Source organism: Orcinus orca, chromosome 11, assembly GCF_937001465.1.
Source record: "Orcinus orca chromosome 11, mOrcOrc1.1, whole genome shotgun sequence".
Classification (NCBI taxonomy): Eukaryota; Metazoa; Chordata; class Mammalia; order Artiodactyla; family Delphinidae; genus Orcinus; species Orcinus orca.
Genome location: NC_064569.1, coordinates 39,642,613 through 39,668,359, shown reverse-complemented (window position 1 = coordinate 39,668,359; position 25,747 = coordinate 39,642,613). Strand labels below are relative to the sequence as shown.

Genomic DNA, 25,747 nt, shown 5'->3' with positions numbered 1-25,747 from the left:
GGTTGTCGAGTCAGGAAAATAGAGAGGTGTGTTGCTGCCACCTTCTGGCCAGATGCTAGAATGACATGTCTCCAGTCGGAATCCATCCACGTTTATTGAGTTTTAACACTCAAGGATCAGGAACATTGGAATTTGGGGGATGCTCCAAAACTATTTATTATGACCTCCTTTTTAAAGATGAGGGGACTTCCCTGGTGGTCCAGTGGTTAAGACTCCACGCTCCTGATGCAGGGGGCCCAGGTTCGACCCCTGGTCAGGGAAATAGATCCCGCATGCCGCAACTAAGAGTCCGCATGCCGCAACTAAAGATCCTGGATGCTGGAACGAAGACCCGACACAGCCAAATAAATAAATAGTTTTAAAAAAAGAAGCACTTCCCTATTCTTTAAAATAAATTAATTAATTAAATAAAGAGGAGAATTATCCAAGAGTGAATAAAATAGAATAGCAGCACTGGTATTAGGACCTCTGAGCCCTGATCTCATTCTTCCCCTGGGCTCTAGGAACCTCCTCTGCACCCCCAGAAGCCCAAAGCCAGGGAAGGAGGCAAAGTCTGTCCTCAACTCCCCCCTTATCCTCTACTCTGTCCACAATCTCCTGTCCTGCCCTCACTGTAAAATTGCATCTCCATCCATCTGCCTGCCTGACCCTTCCAACCAGCTACCGGTCAACTGGAGAACAGGAGAGCAGCTTATGGCCACAGGATGCTAAGTGAACCTTCCTCCTCATGGTGTGGCCTAGAGACCCGACTCAGAATCACCTGGGGGCCCATTAAAAAGCAGATTTCAGTGCTCCACCTAGATCTTCTGAATCCCTAGAATTCTGCATTTTAACAAACTTCCTAGGTGATTTTTAATGCACATGAAAATTTGAGCAGGGACGTCCCTGGCGGTGGTTAAGACTTTGCCTTCTGATGCAGGGGGGTACTTGTTTGATCCCTGGTCGGGGAGCTAAGATCCCACATGCCTCGCTGCTAAAAAACCAAAACATAAAACAGAAGCAATATTGTAACAAATTCAATAAAGACTTTAAAAATGGTCCACATCAAAAAAAACAAATCTTAAAAAAAAAATCCGAGCATACCTAGATTAAGATTTTTTCTTTAAATTGTCCATTTCCCCCTCCCCCCTGCCATTTTATTTTGATTTTCAAACCCAGAGAAAAGTCAAGAGAATATTGGGACTTCCCTGGTGGTACAGTGGCTAAGAATCCGCCTGCCAATGTAAGGGACATGGGTTCGAGCCCTGGTCTGGGAAGATCCCACATGCCACGGAACAACAAAGCCCGTGTGCCACAACTCCTGAGCCTCAGTGACGCAACTACTGAAGCCGGTGCGCCTAGAGCCCGTGCTCCACAACAAGAGAAGCCACTGCAATGAGAAGCCCACGCACCGCAACGAAGAGGGGCCGCCGCTCGTCGCAACTAGAGAAAGCCCGCGCACAGCAACGAAGACCCAACGCAGCCGAAAATAAATAATAAATAAATTTATTTTAAAAAAAGAGAATATTGCTATCAACACCAATATATCTTTTCGCAGGGTATAATAATTACCAGTTGTTAATATTTTGCCACAGTTCCTTTGAAAGTAATTTCCAGACATTATGTCTCACCCCTAAGTACTTCAGCATGTATCTCCTAAGAATAAGGACATTTTCCTATACAACCACAGTACTATTAACCCCCCAAGAAACTTAACATTGATACAGAAGGGTTTTATTTTTATTTATTTATTTTAAATAAATTTATTTTATTTATTTTTGGCTGTGTTGAGTTCATTTCTGTGCATGGACTTTCTCTAGTTGCGGTGAGTGGGGACTACTGTTCGTTGCAATGCACAGGCTTCTCATTGCAGTGGCTTCTCTTGTTGCAGAGCACAGGCTCTAGGCATGCAGGCCTCAGTAGTTGTGGCTCACGGGCTCTGGAGCACAGGCTCAGTAGTTGTGGCGCATGGGCTTGGTTGCTCTGCGGCATGTGGGATCTTCCCGGACCAGGGCTCGAACCTGTGTCCCCTGCATTGGCAGGCGGATTCTTAACCACTGCGCCACTAAGGAAGCCCCCACTGGAGGGTTTTAAGCAGAGGAATGACTTGATCAGGTTTATGACTTTAAAAGGTCAATGTGAAGACAATTTCAGATTTGGGACATTCTGTCAGATGATTCCTAGGCTCTAAGAAGTCAAAGCCATTTTTTAAAAAAGTGAGTGTATTAGTTTTCTAGGGATGTCGTAAGAAATTACCACAAACGTGGTGGCTTAAAACAACAGAAATTTATTCTTTCACAGTTCTGGAGACTGGAAGTCCAACACCAAGATGTTGGTAAGGCATATTCCCAAAGCCTTTAGGGGAGAACCCTTCCTTGCCTCTTCCAGCTTCTGGTGGCTCCCGGAGACCCTTGGCTGCAGCTGTATTGTTCTAATCTCTGCCTCTGCCTTCACATGGCCTTCTCCTCTTCTGTGTCTATGTCTTCTCTTTCCTTCCTATAAAGACACTTGTCACTGGATTTGGGGACCCAGGTAACCCAGGACGATCTCAAGGTCCTTAACTACATCTTGCAAAGACCCTTTTTCCAAATAAGGTTATATTCACTTGTTCTGGGATATGGACATATCTTTTGGGGGGGGGCCTCCATTCAACCCACTACAGTGGGAGATTGTTCTAGACAAGAGACTAAGAGATATAACATCTAAATTCAATGTTCAAACTTAAATTGGATCCCAGATTTGAAGAAGAAAAAGGCTACTGGAGAAATTTGTGTATGATATGCTATGGAATGATTATTACCGCTTTTAGGTGTGAAGATGGGAATGCGGTTGTATAAGAGAAGATTCTTGTTCTTAGGAGGTGCCTGCAGGAGCATTTAGGGGTGAAGTGTCATAATGTCCACAACCTTCCTTCTAGTGGGTTAGTTCCATTGTCCTAGATATCGTTATGGTGCGAGGCAGTGGTTCTGGCTACTGGGTAAGCGTGACAGAGAAGGAGAAGTTAGTCACACCGCTTATTAGAATAGAACCCGGGCGTCTCATCCTGGTCTCCACTTGATTCTGCAGGTCTCTTATAAGAGACTGTGCCTGATACGAATTTCTTGAGCGCATGCTCATGCCTGAGATGAGACAGGACAGGGCTCCTGCCCCTCAGGCCAGCCACCAGGAGACTCCTTTTTGCAGTCATAACACTCTGCCATCTACGTTCCCCCCACCTCCTGCGGGGAGAGGCCAGGTGGCAGCTGAACGGACAAGTTCAAAGCGTCTGATGCCCTACAAACGGCCCTGTCTGCCCTCTGCCTGCAGGCCGCACAGGTACTCATCTGACAGCTGGGCCTGAGCTTTCAGAGCGAGCCTGTTGGATCTCACAGCCATTGAGGGCCAATTGTCAGCATCTGTTAGATGTTGTCTCACTCTCCAGGTGAATTCTCTCCGCCACACACTGTTGTGTTGGCACCTGGCCAGAGGGAAAGGAGGTGTTGGAGGAAATGAGGATGGGGAAGGAGGAGATGAGTGAGAGAGGGAAGGGAGAAATGGAAGTGGAGGGAGAAGTTGAGGGTGGGGAGAGAGGGGAGCAGTGGGGAGAGTAAAAGAAACCAAATGGGCCAGAGAAGGAGAAAAAGCCTCTCAGGCTTTTTCCTCTCAAGGATTCAAGGGCCCCCCACACAAGAGAATAACTGGTCAAATGACCCCTGTTCATACCCTGGAGCCCCCAGAACCTGGCCTGGTTCCTGTCCCAAGAGTCCCCCAGTACCACCCGCTTGTCTACAAGGGCAGCTCAAAGCTCCTTAGGCTCTGCAAGATTTGGGACTGCCCTGGGGTTGAGCTCCTTCTGGCTGGGCTTCCTAGGAGGAGCTAGTTCTTCCAGAGTGGGCCTCCTTGGTCTTCTGTATCAGAAGGTACCTATATCTTCTGATCCACAGATCAGGCTATGGCTCCATTCACCGTTGCATGTCAAAGGGAAGAAGGTTTTTCAGGCCTGCAGATGTCTTCTGGGTGCTTTTAATCTGTGGCTTAAGTCCATCCAAGGCTCCTGGAAAGACTGAAAGGAAGCAGCAGATCAGTTTGGTTGACCAGGCACTGCAGGCAGAGGAAGGTCAAAAACCAAAGAAAGGAAGGGAGGCATGGAATCTTTACTCTCCCAGGCCAGTGTCTGCACTGGAAAGGGGATTACACAATTTTAAAAGGGTCTTAATATTTTTATTATTATTTCACTAAACTCTTCTATGAACTATTGCATGAGGCTTTTATATTAGTTAGAATACTTTTGGCAGGAAGCAATAGAAGACCCAACTCAAAATGACCCAACAATAAAAGGATTATAATCTCACATAATGAAAAATCCAGAGGGAGAGAAGTTTCAGGACTAGTTACTGAGGGGCTCAACATCCTATCCAGGACCCAGGTTCTTTGTATCTTTCTGTTCTGTTAGGCTGGGAATGTTAGCTTTTGTCATCACATCTGCACAGTTGTGGTCACAAGATAACTGTGGCAACTTCAAGTATTATGTGCTCACAAAATAATGTCAAAGGTTCAAAAGAGAAAATCCTTTCCCTGTGTTCTTTTTTTTTTTTAATATAAGCAGGCTATTTTATTTTTTTTTTAATTCTAAAATATTTATTTATGTATTTATTTAGGCTGCACTTGGTCTTAGTTGCTGCACATGGGATCTTTTAGTTGCGGCATGCATGCAGGATCTAGTTCCCTGACCAGGGATCAAAGCCAGGCCCCCTGCATTGGGAGCGAGAAGTCTTACCCACTGGACTACCAGGGAAGTGCCCCGTGTTCCTTTTTTTTTAAAATAAATAAATTTATTTATTTACTTCTGGCTGCATTGGGTCCTCATTGCTGCACGCGGGCTTTCTCTAGCTGCCCCGAGCCGGGGCTACTCTTCATTGCGGTGCGCGGGCTTCTCATTGTGGTGGCTTCTCTTGTTTCGGAGCACAGGCTCTAGGCACACGGGCTTCAGTAGCTGTGGCACGTGGACTCAGTAGTTGTGGCTCACGGGCTCTAGAGCTCAGGCTCAGTAGTTGTGGCACACAAGCTCAGCTGCTCTGCGGCATGTGGGATCTTCCCGGACCAGGGCTCTAACCAGTGACCCCTACATTGGCAGGCGGATTCTTAACCACTGTGCCATCAGGGAAGCCCCGCTGTGTTCCTTTTTAAGAGCAAGGAAATTCTTCCAAGAATATCTTCCCATCAACCCCCATCCAGAAGACTTTACCTCCCCTCTCATTTGCATAATTGCATCACCTGCTGCTTCCTTAACCAGTCCCAGGCAAGAGAACTGGAATTACCTTGATGAGCTTAGACTAAGATTTGCCCTGGTGGTGGAGAGGCCCAGAGGGTGTGTTGGCAAATAAAACCACCAGCCGGGAATGGCTTTGGGCGTAGATATGCGATAGTGGCTGCCACAGTTGCCCACCTCTTCTGACATGCGGCATATACTGCCTTGAATTAGGATTGTGCCTATGCGATCTGTCTCTAAAAACTGATGGGGACAAAAAAGCTAAATGTATTCCCTATAGAACCCAGCACAGTGACTTGCACCAAACAGGTTCTTCAAAAATAATGAATGAATTAAACTTAAAAACTGCAATAATTGTTATAATAGTATAATTGGCCATGATTACCTTTGTCAAAGACACTTCAGTATTAGTTTACTGTTGGGCTAGACATCTCCAGTGAGCCAAATGAAATATTTAATAAGAACAGAGTGGAGCGGGGGAAGGGGATGAAGTGTGACAGCAATGAGATTGTACTTATACCCACCTCCCCAATGAATTAAACTAATTTGTGAATGTAGACAAAATTCTCATGTAATTAGGAATGCTTTATATTCTGTTCTCTTTTTTATAAGAGAGAGAAAAAGAAGTCTTCTGGTGGGGAGACCAGTGGTCAAAAGCATTTCCTGTATTATGACTAAAGAAGACATGTCTCTAGTTCTGTAAGACTCCGCTCCTGAATAGTTTTCTCCTGCTGCAGAATCAGAGGGACCCTCAGAGGAGGAAAGAACAGTTTTTCCAGAACCTGATCAGGGCTGACAAACTCAGAGACACCAGTCTCTTGCAATGAATGGGGCAGTGACGACAGGCTAATGAGATGTCAGCAAAGGGGACTTTCTTTCTTCACGGGGCTGAAGATGGGAACCTTCCCCACCCTAACACACTGGGTGTATTTTCCCTTCACCTTCTGCTGCCCTGTGACTATTGCTACTCAAAATGATGGGCCATGGCAGTGGGCTGCAGGAGCCATCTGCCTGGGTCATCTCTGCCAGCTTCACCTTGTGGCCTTGGTGGACAGAAGCTGACCATCCTGGCCCCAGCGCTTACGGGAGCAACGCTCCAGGTGAGAGCTGTCCTGTCTGCACGAGTCCAGCCAGGGGGTAGCAGCTCCCACCAAGGAGAGACTCCGTATCTCTACGATCTGAGAATTGATTCCCTGAGATCAGAAGGCCTGAAATGAAGGTCCCCTCACTAGGAAGCTGCCGCCTGGACAGGGGCGACCAGCTGACTTTGCCCCTCTGGATCAGTGTGCTGCCGCCTGGTCCCAGGAATGGGGCTCCTGGGAGGCGATCTGACAATAGCAGAACAAGATCTCCTTTCTCCAACGGTGGTTCCACCTAGAGCTCCACCCGAGGGCTGGCCTCCGTGTCCCTTCTCCCTGAGAACTGGAAAGGCTGCCGGGCACGGTGACGGCTTCCCCTCGGGGTGCTCGGAGGCTGCCCAGCAGAGTGGGGTGCTGCTTTGGAGTCAGAGCTCCGGGCCCAGATTTCAGTTCGGCCACTCGCTCTGTAGCTTTAAGCTAGATGCTTAATCGCTCCAAGGTTTGATTTCCTCAGCTGTGGAGAGGGGTGTGATGACATCACCTCACAGGTGCTGTGAAGATCATGAAACACCAAGACGTGAAAGGGTCTTCCTGCCACCCTGACAGAGCCTCCTCCCCTCCCTCCCACAACCCCAGGCAGGGCTGCCACGCACCTTCCAGAAGTTAGAGGCCTGAAGACAGGCTCTCTCTAAGCTCTACCCCACCTGGCCACCTCTGGCCTGATAGCGGGCTGTTTGACAGATTCCCGTGGGAGCAGAGACATCTGCCGGCTGCCTCCCAAACACCTGGGATGACAGGTAGACAAGCCAGCACACTGGTCCTCGCAGCCATTCTCTCCTCCTCACCCCAACTTGAACCACAGCTCTGCTGGGGTGCCCACTGGCCTCGCCCAGGGTGGGCAGCCTCCGTGGGGTGGAAGCAGATTGCTCCACGGATCGGGTCAGGTGAGGGCAGCGTATAAGCACAGCCAGAATCTGGGGCCCTGGCCAGTCTGGGAGCTGCACCCTCTTAGGCTTTCTCCATTTATCCCCATCAAGCCTCAGTGGCCTCAGCAATGGCTGCAGTTCTGAGCCCAGACTTTCCATTTGTGCTCAAGGGCAGATCAGATGATTGTCATCCACAAAGCAGTGACCTAGACCTTGGGGTATGTTTGTTCTTGCCGCAGGCTAACTTCTATTCACTCTCTCGCCAGCACAGGAGGGAGAGAAATCCTCACTGCAAGGACAGATCCCTCCTCAACCTCTGGCCCTTTGCTCCTTCAATTCTCCAGGCTCTGTTCTACCGGAATATTTTTTCTCAGCTAAACTCTTCTTTCACCTTCTTTCCCCCCGACACCGTAGAGGCTGCTTAAAGGTTTCCAACCCTTTTCACATCCTGGCAGAAGATAATTCACCTGTCAGGCTTACAGAGGTCACTGGAGGGGCTCACTACTGGCCACGGGGGACTGGCCCAGGGGCTTCAGGCTCTTTAGTTTCCACCAGCCTGTTCTGAAGGCTGAGGGATGATAATTGGCAAGGACTGAATCCCACTTCGGGGCACCCAGCTTGGTACATGCGGGCTCAGAGAACGGACCTTTCAGGTATTGTGGGGTATCATGCCCAGCTGAAGCTGGATGACTTAATCTGCTCCTTCTCACACCCGAATATCCTCTTCCCTCCAGAGCTCGCACTGTGGCAATCAGCAGATACCCCGGGTTGGGAAGGTCTCTGAGTACAGCTGGGGTGACCAGCCACTCCAAGGTTCATTTTCACCCCAGAACTCCCATGCTCAGGCTGTAGAAGGAATGTGGCCCATCATTTTGAGTAGCAATAGCTGACTCTGTACTCAAGGATGGGGCTGGGCTGGGCCTCGCCCTGCAGGGCATAAGACCACCGTTGCTCTCATGATGAATGCTGCGAGACCCTTCCAAGCCCAAAGCTGAAACAGCGCAGGCTGGAAGCTGTGCTGTGCTCCAAGACAGAAATTTTTTTTTTTTTTTTTTTTTTTTGGTGTGCTACATGGCTTCCTGGATCTTTGTTCCCCAACCAGGGATTGAACCCTCGCCCTTGGCAGTGAAAGCGCCAAGTCCTAACCACTGGACTGCCAGGGAATTCCCAGAATGTGCATTTTATTTATTTATTTGTTTATTTTTGGCTGCGTTGGGTCTTCGTTGCTGTGCGCAGGCTTTCCCTAGTTGTGGAGAGCGGGGGCTACTCTTCATTGCAGTGCGCGGGTTTCTCATTCCAGTGGCTTCTCTTGTTGCGGAGCATGGGCTCTAGAGCGCAGGCCCAGTAGTTGTGGCGCACGGGCTTAGTTGCTCCACAGCATGTGGGATCTTTCCGGACCAGGGATCGAACCCGTGTCCCCTCCATTGGCAGGCGGATTCTTAACCACTGCGCCACCAGGGAAGCCCCAGAATGTTCATTTTTAAAATGCTCTCCTTGGGGCTTCCCTGGTGGCGCAGTGGTTGAGAGTCCGCCTGCCGATGCAGGGGACACGGGTTCGTGCCCCGGTCTGGGAGGGTCCCGCGTGCCGCGGAGCGGCTGGGCCCGTGAGCCATGGCCGCTGGGCTTGCGCGCCCGGAGCCTGTGCTCCGCAACGGGAGAGGCCGCGACAGTGAGAGGCCCGCGTACCACCAAAAAAAAAAAAAAAAAAAAAAAAAAATGCTCTCCTTGGCACAGTGGATAGGACACCGCGCTCCCAATGCAGGGGGGCCTGGATTTGACCCCTGGTCAGGGAGCTAGATCCCACATGCATGCCGCAACTAAGAGTTCGCATGCCACAGCTAAGGAGCCCACCTGCCCCAACTAAGACCTAGTGCAACCGAATAAATAGATATTTAAAAAAATAAAATGCTCTCCTTAAAGACGAAGGATGCAGAGGTGAGCAATGGGTAAGGGGCGAAAACACCAGGAGGAAAAGAAAGATGGTAACAGAGCACCATTGGAATAAGCTCAGGTGAACAGATCTGCACCCACCCCCAGCTCCTGCCCCTTGTTTGGCCTCCCCTCTCAGGCCAGCACCTAAGCACCAAAGCGGGCTCCTCCCTTCGGCATGACCTGGCCCTCTGATCATCCTTGTCATTTTTCATTGCTTGGTTCAACCTTATAGGCCACACCACTAGTCCCTGAGCACGTCACCAAGCTCTCCAGCCGCCCACCCACACTTCCATGTGCATTCTTCCCCCACCCTCATCTTCTCATAGTTGCCTCCTGCCCCTGCTCAAGAACCACACTGCTTCCAACAGGTTCTCAGAAGAGGGTCCGAATTAGGGAGCTCTCCTCTCCAACCTTCCTCACACACACATTCCTTCAGTTTTCCTTATTATTCCCCTACTTCAAATATTTCCAATGACACACACTGGGTCAAGGACCAACACCATAACAACCTGAGACTATTGTAATTTTGTGTCTCGGCCTGCTCCACTTTCTCCAAGCAGTAACTTCTACTTATTTATTTAGCTGTGCCAGGTCTTCATTGCAGCACTTGGGATCTTAAATTGTGGCATTCGAACTCTTAGTTGTGGCATGTGGGATCTAGTTCCCTGACCAGGGATCGAACCCAAGCCCCCTGTGTTGGGAGCACGGAGTCTTAGCCACTGGACCACCAGGTAAGTCCCCAAGCAGTAACTTCTTAAAGCACAATCTTATCTGCCATTGTAGGTTTTGGCTAAGTATGGGATAAATCAGCACAATTCCAAGCCCTTCCCATATGACTCCAATATTTTATGAATAATGACGGCAATAGTTCTGGCAGCCTGGCTGGTGACTTGAATTTTGGCTCCACCATTTATTAGCTATGTTACCTACCCCCTTGATACTCCACATATGGTCTCAGCCGACCAAGAACACCTGGGAGCTTTAAAAAAAAAAAACACAGAAAAGAGGCAGTATCTGAAGCTTCACCTCAGACCTACAGATTCAGATCTGCAGGAGATTCACATCCACATTGAAGTTTGAAAAACACTGGCCCAATGTGAGCCCGCTGCCTCACAAAATGATTTTATAACCAGTCATCAATTCAGGTCTGAGTGAAATAGACAAACCCCTTGGCACAGTACACAGAAGCCACTTGAAACACTGAGCAAATGATAAGATGGAAACTGCCAGCCTCCTGCATCCCACACTGGCCTTGAATAAGCAGAGCAAATATTTACTATGATACAGCTTGACACTGAAAACAGAAATATCACTTTTATTGACAAGATAGGGCCATAATGGGCAGCTCCACAGAACACAAATAAGACAGTCCCAAGACAAGAGTGTAAAATTACAGCAGACAGGTTAATATTCTTCATCCTCCTCTTCTCCCTCAACACTATCAGCTCCAACCTCCTCATAATCCTTCTCAAGGGCAGCCATGTCCTCACGGGCCTCAGAAAACTCTCCTTCCTCCATGCCCTCACCCACGTACCAGTGAACAAAGGCACGCTTGGCATACATCAGGTCAAACTTGTGGTCCAGGCGAGCCCAGGCCTCAGCGATGGCTGTGGTGTTGCTCAGCATGCACACAGCTCGCTGTACTTTGGCCAGGTCCCCCCCAGGTACTGCAGTGGGAGGCTGGTAATTAATGCCAACCTTGAAGCCAGTGGGGCACCAGTCCACAAACTGGATGCTGCGCTTGGTCTTGATGGTGGCAATGGCAGCATTGACATCTTTGGGAACCACATCGCCACGGTACAACAGGCAGCAAGCCATGTATTTACCATGGCGAGGGTCGCATTTCACCATCTGGTTGGCTGGCTCAAAGCAAGAATTGGTGATCTCTGCTACAGTAAGCTGTTCATGGTAGGCTTTCTCAGCAGAGATGACAGGGGCATATGTGGCCAGAGGGAAGTGGATGCGGGGATAGGGCACCAGGTTGGTCTGGAATTCTGTCAGATCAACATTCAGGGCTCCATCAAACCGCAGGGAAGCAGTGATGGAGGACACAATCTGGCTCATAAGGCGGTTAAGATTCGTGTATGATGGGCGCTCAATGTCGAGGTTTCTACGACAGATGTCATAGATGGCCTCGTTGTCTACCATGAAGGCACAATCAGAGTGCTCCAGGGTGGTGTGGGTGGTGAGGATGGAGTTGTAGGGCTCAACTACAGCTGTGGAAATCTGAGGGGCTGGGTAAACGGAGAACTCCAGCTTGGACTTCTTGCCATAATCGACAGAGAGACGTTCCATCAGCAGGGAGGTGAACCCAGAACCAGTTCCCCCACCAAAGCTGCGGAAAACCAAGAAGCCCTGAAGGCCTGTGCACTGGTCAGCCTAAGAAAGAAAGGAGTTTTAATTTTAGCCTTGGTGAAAGGTGCAATGACTTCTTTGAATTCCATAATCACACTGACTGAGATCTTTAAAAAAATCTTCTGAACAATACTGCTAAGAAAGCAGTCCTAAAGAGCTTCTAAGTGCTAAGTGATTCAGAGAAACTTTTCACAATCAACTCTTGGGAGCTGGAGGGAGGGGATCTGTTAAAAGGCTATTTTAAATGGACTGTTTTCACTTCTGCAGGCAGAGGAATCATGAGGTCTGGAATGGATGCAGGGCTCAAGTTTTGGTGACTGGGAGGGCAACCTCTGGTGCCCTTGCTGTGACCACAGAACAAAGGCAACCTCTTATCAGTTGGAGAGCTACCAACAGCAGGCCTGGGACCACCAGCCCCGTACAATGGATGTCTGACAGATTTCGGCAGCTGCCTTCTGAGCTGGAACACAACAGAATAGCCAAGATCCAATGCCCTGGTGCTGGAGTAAGGCCGGGTCTGGATCTGGCTCTACCCGTTCCTTGCCGTGTGACTTTGACCAAATTCATTTCTTAATCTCAGTTTTCTCATTTATTAAATGAGGAGAATAGTAACCTACTTCGGGTTGTTGAGAATTAAATGAGTATCCGGAACAGTGCTCAGCACAGCAAGCACTCGTTATCAGAAAGTCTATTCATTCTGGGAAAGGCCATTTACTGTCACAATTCCATGTTCCTGTGTCATTGGGGCTTTCCGCCACTTAACTGAGCTATTCTGACTATTGTATGAAAGGATGATTTTGTCATTTCAAACAAAGTATTCTGTTGACAATCTTCACTTCTCAAGGTGCCCAGAGATTTGTGGACATTCTCTACTGAGCCCCCAGTTCACTTCTCCTGTGGGTCCATACTCTGAATGAGATCAATGCCAGGGCAGGCCCTAGTCTACCAATTTCACCCATTAAGCCTCATGTGGACACAGTAATAACACCAAGGACAAATGCAATTGTTTTGGTAGTTAATGAACTTCACTCCAGAACCCTCAATGGCTTTTACTACGTTTACCTGTCCCTAAAGGCAGGTCCTGATTTCCAAGTCAGTACTTGTAGCTGAAGCTTGATTTGCAAACATAGGAACCATTAGCCCAGTTCTGCTGGGAAGACGATGATAAACATCTGAAAAAGTATGAAGCCATGAATGATGTAAGGCCATTCTTTTCAAAATAGACCAGTTGTTGCTGGGCTTAGCATAATGTGACTTTCCCGACAAGCTATTCCACCCAGGCCTTCATTCTTGATTTTTAATTACTTACAAGCTGCCCACATGCCTAAGGAGCAGAGTCATCTGATTGCCAGACTCTTAATTAAAATGATGCGAACAGAACACTTAGCAACTTTACCGATGTGAATAGTTGCCTTAGATTTTTCTGCCACAGGGCCAGTCCACACTGCCCTGATCTCTAGTAGAAAAACGAGGGTACTGCTTTTTTGTGATTATTATCTTAATACTTTCAAAGTTCCAATGACTCATACTTGCTTCTGTAACAAGGGAGCTCCATTGACTCCACTTTCAGTGTCGATGGAATTTTCCAGTGTCAGCTATTTCTAGTCAGTGTTACACTGGCTTCTTTTGCTGTGAACTTTCTGTAATGACATGTCAGCAGTCCAATTTTTATGAATTTGATCAACAAGTTACATGTCAGTCAGCCACCTACTCACTGTGACTAGGATGACCTAAAAAGGGATGTCTCGGCCTGAAGCTGGGAAGCTGCCTGATTAATATGAACAAGGATATTTAGTGGTCTTAAATGTCAGTAAAACGGTTAAGGTGTCCTGGTACTCACCTTGACTTCAGGTAAACGGCCCTCACTGAATGAGCAATTGCCCAAATCTGCCTTGTAAGACACAGAAAGAGGCAAAAGAAGACTATCCCCACTCCACATAGTTGTCCCATAGCTCAGGACCATCTGGGTTAGAAGTCCAGTTATTTAGTGGGCAGTGTAAAGTTCATTTTAGTGTGCAAAGAGTGATTCTTGCAGTTTGGTCTCTCAAAACTGTAAGAGAAAACTCTCATCTACTTTAAATAAAGTACTGTGTTTACCAGTTTCCGAACTCGGTCCAAGACGAGGTCAATGACCTCCTTGCCAATGGTGTAGTGACCTCGGGCATAGTTATTGGCAGCATCTTCCTTGCCTGTGATGAGCTGCTCGGGGTGGAAGAGCTGGCGGTAGGTGCCAGTGCGAACTTCATCTGGAAAAGGAAAATGAAGCAGCCACCCATCAGTAACAACCTGCACAAGTCTGCTTGACCCCAGGGCATCAGTGGAGCCCCCAGGATACACCTCCTGTTCCGGACCCCCGGGATCTCATTGGGGTTACTGAGGTCAACTCACCAATGACCGTGGGTTCCAGGTCTACAAACACTGCCCTGGGCACATGTTTGCCAGCGCCTGTCTCACTGAAGAAGGTGTTGAAGGAGTCATCTCCTCCCCCAATAGTCTTGTCACTTGGCATCTGGCCATTAGGCTGGATGCCGTGTTCCAGGCAGTAGAGCTCCCAGCAGGCATTGCCGATCTGGACACCAGCCTGGCCAACGTGGATGGAGATGCACTCACGCTGTGAGAGGAAGAAAGGAAATGTCAGAACATGACACATCAGATGGGACATTTAGTAATGATTCACTGTAAATGACTATTAACCTTCAGAAGAGATCAGCACCTTTCTGGACGCCACTCCTGCCCAGGGACTATTTCACAAGCAACAGCCTAACTCAGAGAAAATGCTTTGGAAAACCACAGATATGTTAATGAACTACTAGGCAAGACCAGAGACCAGACCTTCGCTTTGTAGCCACATTAGATGTTCAAGGTCAGGTTTCTACCTTCAGAATGATACAAGCTGCTCTAGCAATAGATTTTCCCCAACTCCTGGGAAATATGCCTTCTGATTCCTTAAATGCATGCAAAATTCCTCCTTCCAGCTGATTCATTCTCTGTATGACTGTGTAACTAGAGCTCATTCTGGTCCCTCTTTAATCCTATTCTTTAAAGAGAAGAGCTTCCGCCTCTCCCTTTAAAACCAGCTTAAACCAGCAAACTACAGCCATATGACTCGTGGAGAAAACACCAGATAAGCAGCAGTTACCTGTATTTTAAAAACTGTGGTCAGAGGCAGCCTTTTAACCCTGTGGAAGAATTTAATCTTAAGGAAAAACATTTTCCTTCACTATCAATGCATCTTGAGGGGAGAGTGGTGGGGAAGGTGGGAGGGGGACGGAGACACATGGTAATAAAAGCTAGAAGTGTCACCAAGACTTTATTAATAGTTTAAGAAATTAGCTGTCTTCTAGTAGAATGTACATATATCTCTGGCAACGTGGGGGAAAAGTCTTATAATTTCACAATTGTAATGATGTTAGGATGTTAGCAAACTCATTTCTGCTTAGTAAAATAAGGCAGTGAACACAGAATCTACACCCACAGACTTAAGAGAAAAAACAAAAAAAGGATTTTTATTGTATTTCCATCATAAATCAGATTAGCGGTTTTGGAGACAGAGGTCTTTCACATATCAACACCAAATATCTCCCATTACATCCTCTCCAAATAAGAGGGTTTCAAGTTTTTAAAAACTGCTAATAGGAATCTAGTTAAAGAAAATTCAATACCACCTAAGATCTCAAAGGGCCTAGCTTCATAACCCAAGATAAAACCCCCAATCACTCACAATCTTTGATTTATGGTCCCCTCCTTCTCACCTACACTCTCCATAAAACAATCATGGTCTGCTGGCCTCATCAGCGAGTTCACTGTTACCTGCCTCTACTTGCCCAGCTCTAGGGCCGTGGGAGAAAGGGGAGTTGTTTGTTCTAATGAACCCATGACTATTTAAAACTGCATCATGTTTACCTTTAACTGGACTTTGGACATTCCACAGCCCTAGAAAGGAGAGAACCAGAGATCTGTCCATGACAGCCCCAGGCCCCAGGGAGGTAAAGTATCTGAGATGATCCTGTCATTCTAATGAAGCACTTCTACTGAAGCCTTCTGAGTTTCTTTCATTGTGCAACGGTATGGTTTAGACTGTGGCCACTGCTTGCCCTCCACTCTCCCCTGGCCACTCGGGAGATGAAGTGAGACACCGGTGATGGAATCATTTAGTCTAGCCTTAACTGGATAAGCAGCCCCTGTCCCTTGTTTAAAAACAAAAAAACAAAAAAACTATTAATCTAATCAGTATATGCCTAAATAGGTCTGCTGCTACCGCTGCTCTCCTGCCCTTTAAACAGTCCCACTTCTTACGTTCTTTTTTTTTTTTTCTTCTTCTTTTTTATTGGGGTATAGTTGTTTTACCCCACTACTTTCTGAAACACGTTTTTACCAGTATCTTTTTGGTCTTGCCTGGTAAAAAGCACTCAAGCAAGTTGTTACAGTCATACATACGTTTGATAACTGTGGTAGTCCCTAAAGAGGTAACTATTTATTCACTGCATTGCTTTTTAAAAAGATATTATTTTGAAACATCTGATACACACGGCCTACTTTAGGTAGACTTCCAACAGATATTTCCTCAGATACTTGTTTCCAATACCTCTGGAAGCTATATAGAAAATACTCAAGTTGTGTGTAATTTGAAGTTTCTTTAAAACTGAGAATACTTTGTCAGTACTAGTTTACTCTGTGACTTTATAAGAAAATCTCTCTTTATGGACTTTTTTTTTTTTAAACCTGTAAGTAGAAAGCTTCAGCTATAAACACCCCACTAAATTAATACGAGAAATGCAGGATTAAACAACGTGACAGTAATTCCCTTCAAAGGAGGAGCCTGCCTACATCCCTCCAGGTGGATTGGTGCGAACGGAAGCGCTCCCCCCACCGCACCCCACCCCGGCCCGGCCACAGGTGAGGATGGGTGCGAACGGAAGCGCTCCCCAGAGCCCGACAACAGGTGAGGATGGTGCAATTGAAAGCTCTCGCCAGAGTCTGGCCACAGATGACTCAGCAGCGAGTCATAGGGCGCTGGAAAGGCAACGCCTACCATGCGGGAGCACACGAGATGCTCCAGCACACGAGATGCTCCAGTGCGAAAGTGAGATCACTGGGGGAAATGGGAGGGATTTTCAGGTTTCATAAGTCATTGGGAGCCAGTGTGAAGGCTCCCTGGCCTTCCTGGGGCGGTAGCGGGCCCTGGGGGGGATGGGTGCCCTCTATCTAGGATCAAATAAATGGGCTTTCCACTTCCACCGAGGGCAGTGCCCAGGCCGCGTCTTCGAGCCGGTAGAGGGGTCTCCCGGGTGAACTCGGCTTTCCGCAAGGCCACCAGAAGCCAGTTTGCCTGGAGGCGTCCGGAACGTGGCCCCACGTGGACTGGGGTCCCGACGCCCCTTCGGACTCCGCACTCTCCCCCCAACGCCACCACCCGGGGACCCCACTCACCATGACTGAGACTTGTAGGGTTCTGCGGGGCTGGAGGAGGCGAGGGAACGTCCACGAAGCTCTCCCACTGACAGACTACCAAGGAGTCCGGGGGAGAAGTAGTGAGAGGGAAGGCGGCCCCGAGGGATCCTATATACCACGATCCTGGCCACGTGTCGGAAGGGCGGGCACCGGACCCGCCCTGGCCTCCGCGGCCCCGCCTCCGAGCCCAAGGTCCCCGGCCGGATGCCCCATTTTACCCTGCCCGCGGAGAGAGGAGGGGCGCGTGGCGCTGATTGGTAGGTTCAAAAGTTCGAAACGAACTCTACGGAACAAGCCAGAAGAACCCGGAAGGGGAGGGGGCATCCTGGGGCCGGAGAACGGGCCGGTGGGGTGGGAAGGAGGGTGGACACGGTGACTGGAAGGAGAAGGGAGGCGAAGAGTCTGCACAGTCCTCAGTAGGTGCGGGAGGCGTCAGGGGGCAACGCCTAAGCGAAAAAAGGCACCGAGTTAAAGGGAGCCCCGGCGGGAGCCCCAGGAGCGTGGCTCCTCCCGCTGCCTGCTCCGACCCCGGGGCCCCAGACCCCGGACCCTGGAGGGGCGGCCCGGCAAAACAGCTCCCCAGGGGGCCCGGCCTACGCGGAGATCCGGCGCCCGCTCCCCTCGCAGCTGAGAGACTTCCAAGAGAAGGGCTGGCTCCCCATTCCAGGTCCTAATTACCATGAACCGGCCCGAAGCCCTTTTTCTCACCATTTTTTTTTTTTAATTTTTCTTGTTATAAAAATATGGAACGCTTCACGAATTTGCGTGTCATCCTTGCGCAGGGGCCATGCTAATCTTCTCTGTATCGTTCCAATTTTAGTATATGTGCTGCCGAAGCGAGCACTAATCACCTTTTTTTGTTGCTTTTCTTTATTCATTTTCCTACCTTTTTATTTATTTATTCATTCATTTATTTATTTATTTACCTACCTTCTTTTAAATGAACCTTGTGGTTCCTAACAGCAACCTCCTTCCACTTGGTGCAAAAGCAGGTTTGTTGTTGTTTTGTTTTTCAGTTCATTATAATATTAGCTTTTATTCTTCGATTGCGTACTATTCAGAGTTGCTTGTTTTTCAGACTATATTAATCACATTTCATCCATTGGACAAACCCTGTGAGTTATCCCCATTTTACAGATGAGGAAACTAGGGCTTAGAGGAATTAAACTAGTTGAAGATCACACAGCTGGAGTGGTGGGGCTGCCCTTGGGCCCTCACTACCTTGTACTACCTCATCCTAAATATACCACTCTTGTTATGGAACCCAAGTTCCTGTGTCCCAGGCACACTGAGGCCAAACAAACTAGAACATGGGAGTTTGGAGCACAGGTAGATTTATTGCAAGGGCTAAGCAACAACAGATGGCTGGTGCTCGAAGACCAGAACTACGCAATTGCTTCCAGGCAAGGGCGTTTACAGACTGTTGGAGGGAATTCCCTGGTAAGGGAAAAGAATCTGAAAAAAAAAATTAGATGTATATGTAATATACAACTGAATCACTTTGCTGTACACCTGAAACACAACACTGTAAATCAACTATACTTCAATTAAAAAGAAAGAAAGAAAAGAGAGGAAGATAACAAAAGTGACTGAATAGTAGAATATGTTACAGGGCTTTTTCCTGAAGAAGAAAAAGGCAAAATAGGTTTTGGATACTGAATAGGCAGAAGTCAAGATACACTCCAACTCATCCACACAAAACGGAGGCTGTGGAAATATGTGCAGAGATTCCTTTTCAAATTACAGTACATAGTTCATTCATCAAATGCTCATTGAGCACGTATTGTGTGGCAGGATATTCTGAAATCTGGAATAACTAGCATCTTAGTCTGTTGCTAGATATTTTAGTCTAATTAGTGCTTTCCAACTTTTTAATTCATTCCACAAATATATATTTAGCACAGTTTCTAGGTGCTTGGAAAAAAGTTTGTGAACAAAACTGACAGATCTCTGCCTCATGGAGTGAATGTTCTAGAGGAGGATAGGGAAGAAAGATAAACAATGAACATAATAAGTAAACTATATAATTTGTTAGAAGGTACGAGTGCTTTAGAAAAACAGCGCAAAGTAAAGTGGAATGAGAGTGTTGGGAAGGGAGAATGTGGGAGGAGGTTGCTATGTAAACAAGATGGTCAAGGTTAGCCTTAATGATAAGTGAGATTTGAACAAAGACTTGAAGGTCCTGAGGGGCTAGCCAAAGTAGCTACCTGGGAGAAGAGTGGTCCCAGAACATGGAGCAGCTGCACCAAAGTCCCCCAGGCAAGAGTGTTCCTGGAAGGAAGAGCAGGGATGCCAGCTTGGCTGGAAGAGATGAATAGTAGGAGATGAGGGTTGGAGAGGCAATGGGAGCCAGATCTTGTAGCTTCATGTAAACCACTACAAAGTCCTGTGGTTTTAACCCTGACACGGGGAGCCTATGTAGGGTTCAAAACATTGTAGGGACATGACCTGACTACCTTTTTTTTTTTTTTTAATATCCCTCTGGTGTTGTGTTGAGAATAGATTATAGGAGGGCACAGGTAGAAGCAGGATGATAACTCACTGCAGTAATCCTTCTGAGAGATGATGGAGACTCAGACCAGAGTGGTAGCAGAGGAAGTGGCGAAGAGTGGTTAGAGCTGGCTACATTCTGAAGATAGGGCCAGAAAGATTTCCTGAAGGCTCACATGTGAGGGAAAGAGAAGCCAAGGATTACTCCAGGATTTTAGCCTGGTTGAGTAAGATGGTTTTGCCATCAACAGATGCAAAATGTTGGGAATGGGGTAGGCTTGGAGGGGGATGACATGAGTGGTTTGTCTTTGGTCATGTTAAGTCCAGATGTTGATGTCCACGTAGAGGTGGAGACGCCCAGGATATAGCTAGATATGAAAGTCTGGATCTCAAGGGAGAGAGATCTGGGTAGAGATATACTTCTAAGTTCCATCCTAAAGTTATGACATGGGGCGAGATCACTAAGGGAATGACTGTAGAAATAGGAGAGAAGAGGACCAAGGATTGAGTTCTGGGAGAGGAAGCAGACACCATGAAGGACACTGAGAAGGAACAGCCAATGAGTTAGGAGGAAACCTGAGAGTGTGAGGTACTGGAAAGCAAGCAAGGAGTGATCAGCAGTGTCATATGCTACCAATAGGCCAAGCAAGAGAACTCAGAAATGACCACTGGATTCAGGCACATAGAAGTCACTAGTAATTTACAGACAGTTCTGGGTGTACTCTGATGCTTTTGCAAAAATGTTCCTATAAAAGGTTTCATCTTCAAGGAATTCATGGAAAAGACTCTGATAAGTACAGGTTTCTGGAAACTGACTATACTAATGAACTGAATGAAGAAGCATTTTCAGAACTCTAATGGAAAACTGATGAATTCATAAAAGTGCTAAATTGAAAAAAAAATTAATTACATGGGATTGAGTGAACTGATGATAATGATTATAATTTTTGTGACCTTCTGTTTGAAAAAAAATCCCACAAGGACTCAGAGGCAAAAATACACAAATCAATTTTCACTGCAAAGTAAAGGAGCTGTTACAGTGGAGGATTACTGGACTGAATATCAATATTATGACATAGTATGAGTGTGTTTCGTGTTTGGTAATTGCAATCATTGTTGCTTTTGTTGTGGTCATCCATTTACAATGCTTGGTGTCAGTTTATTTATCTCTTGTGAAAATAAAATACAGTGTGTGTGTGAAAAAAAAAAAGAAAAAGAAGTCACTAGTAACCTGGATGGGAATAGTTCAGTGTGGTAATTTTCAAATAATAGGCATTTTATTTTATTTATTTATTTATTATTTAGTTATTTATTTTTTGCGGTATGCGGGCCTCTCACTGTTGTGGCCTCTCCCGTTGCGGAGTACAGGCTCCGGCCGCGCAGGCTCAGCGGCCATGGCTCACGGGCCTAGCCACTCCGCGGCATGTGGGATCTTCCCAGACCGGGGCATGAACCCGCGTCACCTGCATCGGCAGGCGGACTCTCAACCACTGTGCCACCAGGGAAGCCCGGCATTTTAGTTTTAGATTCTGTTTTCATATGACTCATTAACGAAGTACCTTTATTTTTCTTCCTCTAACTCCCTACCTCCTCATATTCAAGCAAATTGCCCCTGAGGAAACACACTATGTTTAAGGGCTTTGCAGTCCTGATTACTTCAGTTTGGATTCTGGCTTTTTTTGGTTTTGTTTTCTAGCTGTGGGTCCTTGAGCAAATTTCTTAATGTCTCTAAATCTCCTCCCTTATAAAATGGGGATAATATATAATTCATAGGTGGATACACTGTTGTGAGGGCTAAATGAGATACATAATACGGAATACATACACATAGTAAAGGACTAAGTGGTACTAAGGTGGTGGTGGTAGACAAAATTAGAGATGAATATTCATCCTCTTGCATTTTAAAATCATTTTAAGGACTTCCCTGGTGGTGCAGTGGTCAAGAATCCGCCTGCCAATGCAGAGGACACGGGTTCGAGCCCTGGTGCGGGAAGATCCCACATGCCGCGGAGCAACCAAGCCCATGCGCCACAACTACTGAGCCTGCACTCTAGAGCCCGCCAGCCACAACTACTGAAGCCCACGCACATAGAGCCTGTGCTCTGCAACAAGGGAAGCCACCGCAATGAGAAGCCCACACACCCCAATGAAGAGCAGCCCGCGATCACCACAACTAGAGAAAGCCCACGTACAGCAACGAAGACCCAACGCAGCCATAAATTAATTAATTAATTTAAAAATCATTTTAAACATTGGGATCCATATTTAAGTTTTCTTCCCCCTGCTAGGTTTTTTTGGGGGGGGGGAATCTTTTTCCTGGGTGGACAGTTAAAAATTTAACCTCTACGTAGACAGGTCTTTATGGGTCTAAAAATTACTAAGTGAGGAGAGGCTTACTTTCTAGTTGACAGTTTTCAGAATTCACCACAAACATGTTGAGTTATTAACAGAGCCAGTGCTCTGCCATTTTTGGCAATATAACTTTGGACAGGCATTTCTCCTCCTTGGACCCCAGGCTTTGTGTGTGCAATATGAGGGGAATGGACAGGGTCATCTCTAAGGCCTCTTCCAGCCCTAATATTCTGTAATACTGTGACTTGAGACTACTGCTGTACATGTGAGCTGTACAAAAATGAGCAAAGTCAAAAACATGCTTCATTCAGTCCGGGTCTTGTAAGAATTACCAGTACATTAGATACATACTTATACATGGGGCTTTTGTTGGAGTCTTACAATGCTTTAGGGAAAGAAGTGTTGCATATCTACTCTGGCCCAGGGGAGCTTGTGCTTTAAAATTTATTTATTTATTTATTTTTGGCTGCGTTGGGTCTTCCTTGCTGCGTGCGTGCTTTCTCCAGTTGCGGCGAGCGGGGGCTACTCTTCGTTGCGGTGTGTGGGCTTCTCATTGCGTTGGCTTCTCTTGTTGCGGAGCACGGGCTCTAGGCACGCAGAACTTGGGCTTTAAATCACTGCATATAGGATGTCCACAACATTAGTAAAGAGAAAAGAATTCAGATATAACCAAACCTTAGGTTTTTTTCAGTCTAACTCCTGATTGCTCTGCTAGGATTCCAGTAATACTGAAGAATTTATCTTGGTCCAGTTACAAATTACATGTTACAAATAATAATGGCATGGGGATATTTTGTGCTCGTATAGCAATTTAGAACAAAATATTTTCTATTCCAATAGTGCCTTGAAAGAGTTTTCAAAAATAAGTTTTTAACAAGTGTATTTATTTGGAACTGTGGGAAATAAGGTCCTGAGACTTGAAATAATTTACCTTGAACCACAAGAGGTGGAACCCAGAACAAACGCCTACAATGGCAGTTGCCTCTTTTACTTCTTGGCCCTACATTAGCCTGCTACTGGCTCTAGTTCACAAGGAAAGGATGTCCTAGAAAAGCCACTTGTTGAATTTTTCTTAAGGCAGGCTAACATGACAAGAAAAAGGGGAATTTGTCCTACTTTCAAGACCGCCAAAGGGCAGCTAGGACTCCTTATTGCAGTTAGACTCAGCCACCTTCTTTATGACAAGCATTTAAAAACATGTGTATATTTTGAAGCAGTTTTCTTCTTCTTCTTCTTCTTCTTCTTCTTCTTCTTCTTCTTCTTCTTCTTCTTCTTCTTCTTCTTCTTCCTCTTCTTCCTCTGCTTTTTCTTCTTCCTCTTCCTCTTCCTCTTCTTCTTCTTTGTCTTGTAAATACAGAAGAGCAGGACATTATCTTCTAGGTAATATGTTATTTTCTCTTATGGGAAAAATCCTTAGATCCTTTAACTTTCATTTATTGCTCTTTTTCTGCAAATATTTGCAACCTTTATAACTTGCTTACACACTCTTTCAAAGTTCTCCTCCCCCATGACTGGAGCAGTATTTTGGCCTTCTCTTCCATCAAGACTCTTTAGGTGAAATGTGAGTTCCATTCTAGGAGATTACCAGCGAGGACTGGCTTTCATCTCTGAAATTTCACATCTTTTTTCCACGGAGATATCACTTGGTTTGTTCTCATCTGCCTTATAGTCCCTAAAAATACAATATTTGGGGATCGTTTCCTCACAGTGACCAAATGAAGCAACTGAGTAGGTTGTGTTTCCCCTGTATTCCCTCTTTATATTCTACAGCCAATCCTTCTTACCCTAAGCTCTTTCTAATCTCTCCTGTAATTAATAACCATTCCCTTGATTCTCCTCCCCTATCCCTTTAGGATAGACAGGTAAAATACTCTTGAAGAAAATTAAAAAGAGCTACTCACATTCCTCAATCATCTACATTATTATTCCAGTAAGTAGACCATATCCTGGAGTCCGGAAATCTTTTCTATTTATAGCTTATTTAATACTTTCATTTATCATGTACCTAAAAAGCACCCAGGCAGAACAAAGTGGAAGAGCCTGAGAGTCGTCTTTCCCTGTGACTATAACTTCTTGCCAGCAGCTGAGATGGTGGGGGGTTTACTTAGAGACTGTGAATCTCAGGATAATCTTTCCCATTTCACTTTTCCTGGTACGTCTTTAACTGCCCCTCCCCCTCCTCCCAGGACACAGAGCCAGCCATTTTCAAGTACACTAAGTATTTGTTTTTTCCTACCTAATTAGTCCAATAGTACCTCAATACGAGGGAATATCACTGCATAAATTATACACAGTTAGGAAATTTAGAGATGAAAACAGTCTCGTTTTACTCAGGAAGTTAGTTTAATTTGGCTGAAAGCATTTTCCAGTGTCTGTTTCTCCCGCTACAAGTCAGTGGGCTGCTCCCTAATCTGAACCCTTTATGATTCTTTTGTTCTAGTCCTCCTACTCATTGGCGTGTTAGAGCCTGCTAGAGCCAACTGTTAGATTTTTAGGCATTTTGTGAGCCAGCTGGATATCACGTTGGTAGCTTGAAATCAACAATGATGGATGTATTTCCACCATGGAAATTGGTGAATAGTACACATTAGGCTCTCACCTCCACTCTCAGCTGGTTGTTAAACATTTACCATTGCCCCTACTTCCACACTGATCTAAGTCAGGACATTTCTCTTAGTTCTTTAGTTCTGGCATAAAAAGGACTTTTTTTTTTTTTTTTAATCTCAGAGCTTGATTCATTCCCTGGCTTCTGGATCAATCCTCTCCTCACAGCCAACCAAAGCCCCAAAGCCCAGCTTGGCTTCTCCTCCCAGTTCAGGCTTTCAGGGCTATAAAAGGGTTACCTCCTAGCCCCTCCACTCCCAATCAATGCCTTCTTTTCCAGTCCTTTTATTTCTTGGATTATAAAAGCCCCCAACTCCTTTACTACCCACCCTTCCACCCCAGCATCTCCACCTCTAGTACCAGTGTCACCACTCTGGGATTTCACCCCCAGACAGAAGAGTTTACATGCTTTCACTTGTTTACTCTCCACAATAACTCTATGAGGTAGAAACTACTGTTACCTCCATTTTACAGAAGAGGAAATTGAGCTTTGTGGGGTTAAGTAACTTATCTAAAGGCACATGCCAGCCCATGCTGCCTGTAGTCCAGCCTTCCTCTCTGGGATCCTCACCCCTTTCCTCAGGAGTCTGGTTTTAAGGCTCCCATTTCTTAACCACTGTCTTCTCTCCAAAAACATTAATATGAAACCACTTTTATGTCTACAACTTTAATTACATGTTTATTTCTCCAAATCATTCAAACCTGTAATGATCACATTCAGTTGTAAGACACAGTGAAGGAAAGAGGCTGGCACAGAGCTCTAACAGACATGGGCTGTACTCATAGAACTCTATTTTTGTAGCACTTTAATATTTTGATCCTCTAGTCTGTGTTCTTTTTTCCTTACTCTCCAGCATATTTTGTTCACAATATAGTCAGGAATATAAACCATTTAGAAACCCTGGAAGGTCTTTGCTTGTTTCTGATCGATCAAGAGTTCCTCACTTAAAATTACATACTTCTTTGTTTTGGTAAGCTGTGGTCCCTACTGACCTTGTAAATGGGTTATGTGGAACAGCCTGTAACTACAAAAATCAACTTGCTTACACTGTTCCCTCAGCAGCTCCATTTATTTGTACTGAACCCAAGGGAAAGAGCCAGGTTCACATACTGTGGGAAAAAGAAAAGGAGAAGGAGGGAATTCTTTGTCTTCAGAACAAAGAAACAAATTTTACATTCAGGCTGCTCTTCTCCTTTATTGTGCCTGAAATGACTGATAGTAAAACAAAGTTGTTTCAAAGAGGAAAAAAACCCTGGAATGTAGGTCACCTAACAAGTTATGAAACCTGTTTCCTTGATGCAGGTTTGCTTGATTGAATTGAGGGGTTTCA

The 25,747-nt window shown here is 46.2% G+C and overlaps 1 protein-coding gene, 1 long non-coding RNA gene and 2 other non-coding genes across 4 annotated transcripts; 2 read left to right on the top strand and 2 right to left on the bottom strand.

Annotated features, from left to right (window-relative positions):
• Positions 1 to 188: 188 nt before the first annotated feature.
• TRNAQ-CUG (transfer RNA glutamine (anticodon CUG)) lies at positions 189 to 261 on the top strand. Its single transcript has one exon. It is a non-coding gene; the product is annotated as a tRNA-Gln (tRNA).
• Positions 262 to 10,452: 10,191 nt separating this feature from the next.
• Positions 10,453 to 17,106, bottom strand: LOC101289167 (tubulin alpha-1C chain). The gene is made up of 4 exons (XM_012534656.3): positions 16,950 to 17,106; positions 13,908 to 14,130; positions 13,617 to 13,765; positions 10,453 to 11,543 (listed from the first exon to the last, which is right to left on the bottom strand). Exons 1-4 carry the CDS (start codon positions 16,950 to 16,952, stop codon positions 10,569 to 10,571), a joined length of 1,350 nt encoding a protein of 449 aa, XP_012390110.3. The 5' UTR covers positions 16,953 to 17,106; the 3' UTR covers positions 10,453 to 10,568.
• A 31-nt stretch (positions 17,107 to 17,137) lies between these two features.
• Positions 17,138 to 21,810, top strand: LOC125960549 (uncharacterized). The gene is made up of 2 exons (XR_007470341.1): positions 17,138 to 17,227; positions 21,378 to 21,810. It is a non-coding gene; the product is annotated as an uncharacterized LOC125960549 (long non-coding RNA).
• On the bottom strand, positions 17,708 to 17,814 carry LOC117203033 (U6 spliceosomal RNA). Its single transcript, XR_004485613.1, has one exon. It is a non-coding gene; the product is annotated as a U6 spliceosomal RNA (small nuclear RNA).
• Positions 21,811 to 25,747: the final 3,937 nt, after the last annotated feature.

What these genes read in the sequence shown, in the direction of transcription:
- LOC101289167 (XM_012534656.3), bottom strand. An exon ending in CCTGGAACCCACGGTCATTG is followed by an intron (nt 13,766 to 13,907) that starts GTGAGTTGACCT and finishes TTCCTTTTCCAG; the next exon opens with ATGAAGTTCGCACTGGCACC. An exon ending in TGGACCGAGTTCGGAAACTG is followed by an intron (nt 11,544 to 13,616) that starts GTAAACACAGTA and finishes TTTCTTTCTTAG; the next exon opens with GCTGACCAGTGCACAGGCCT.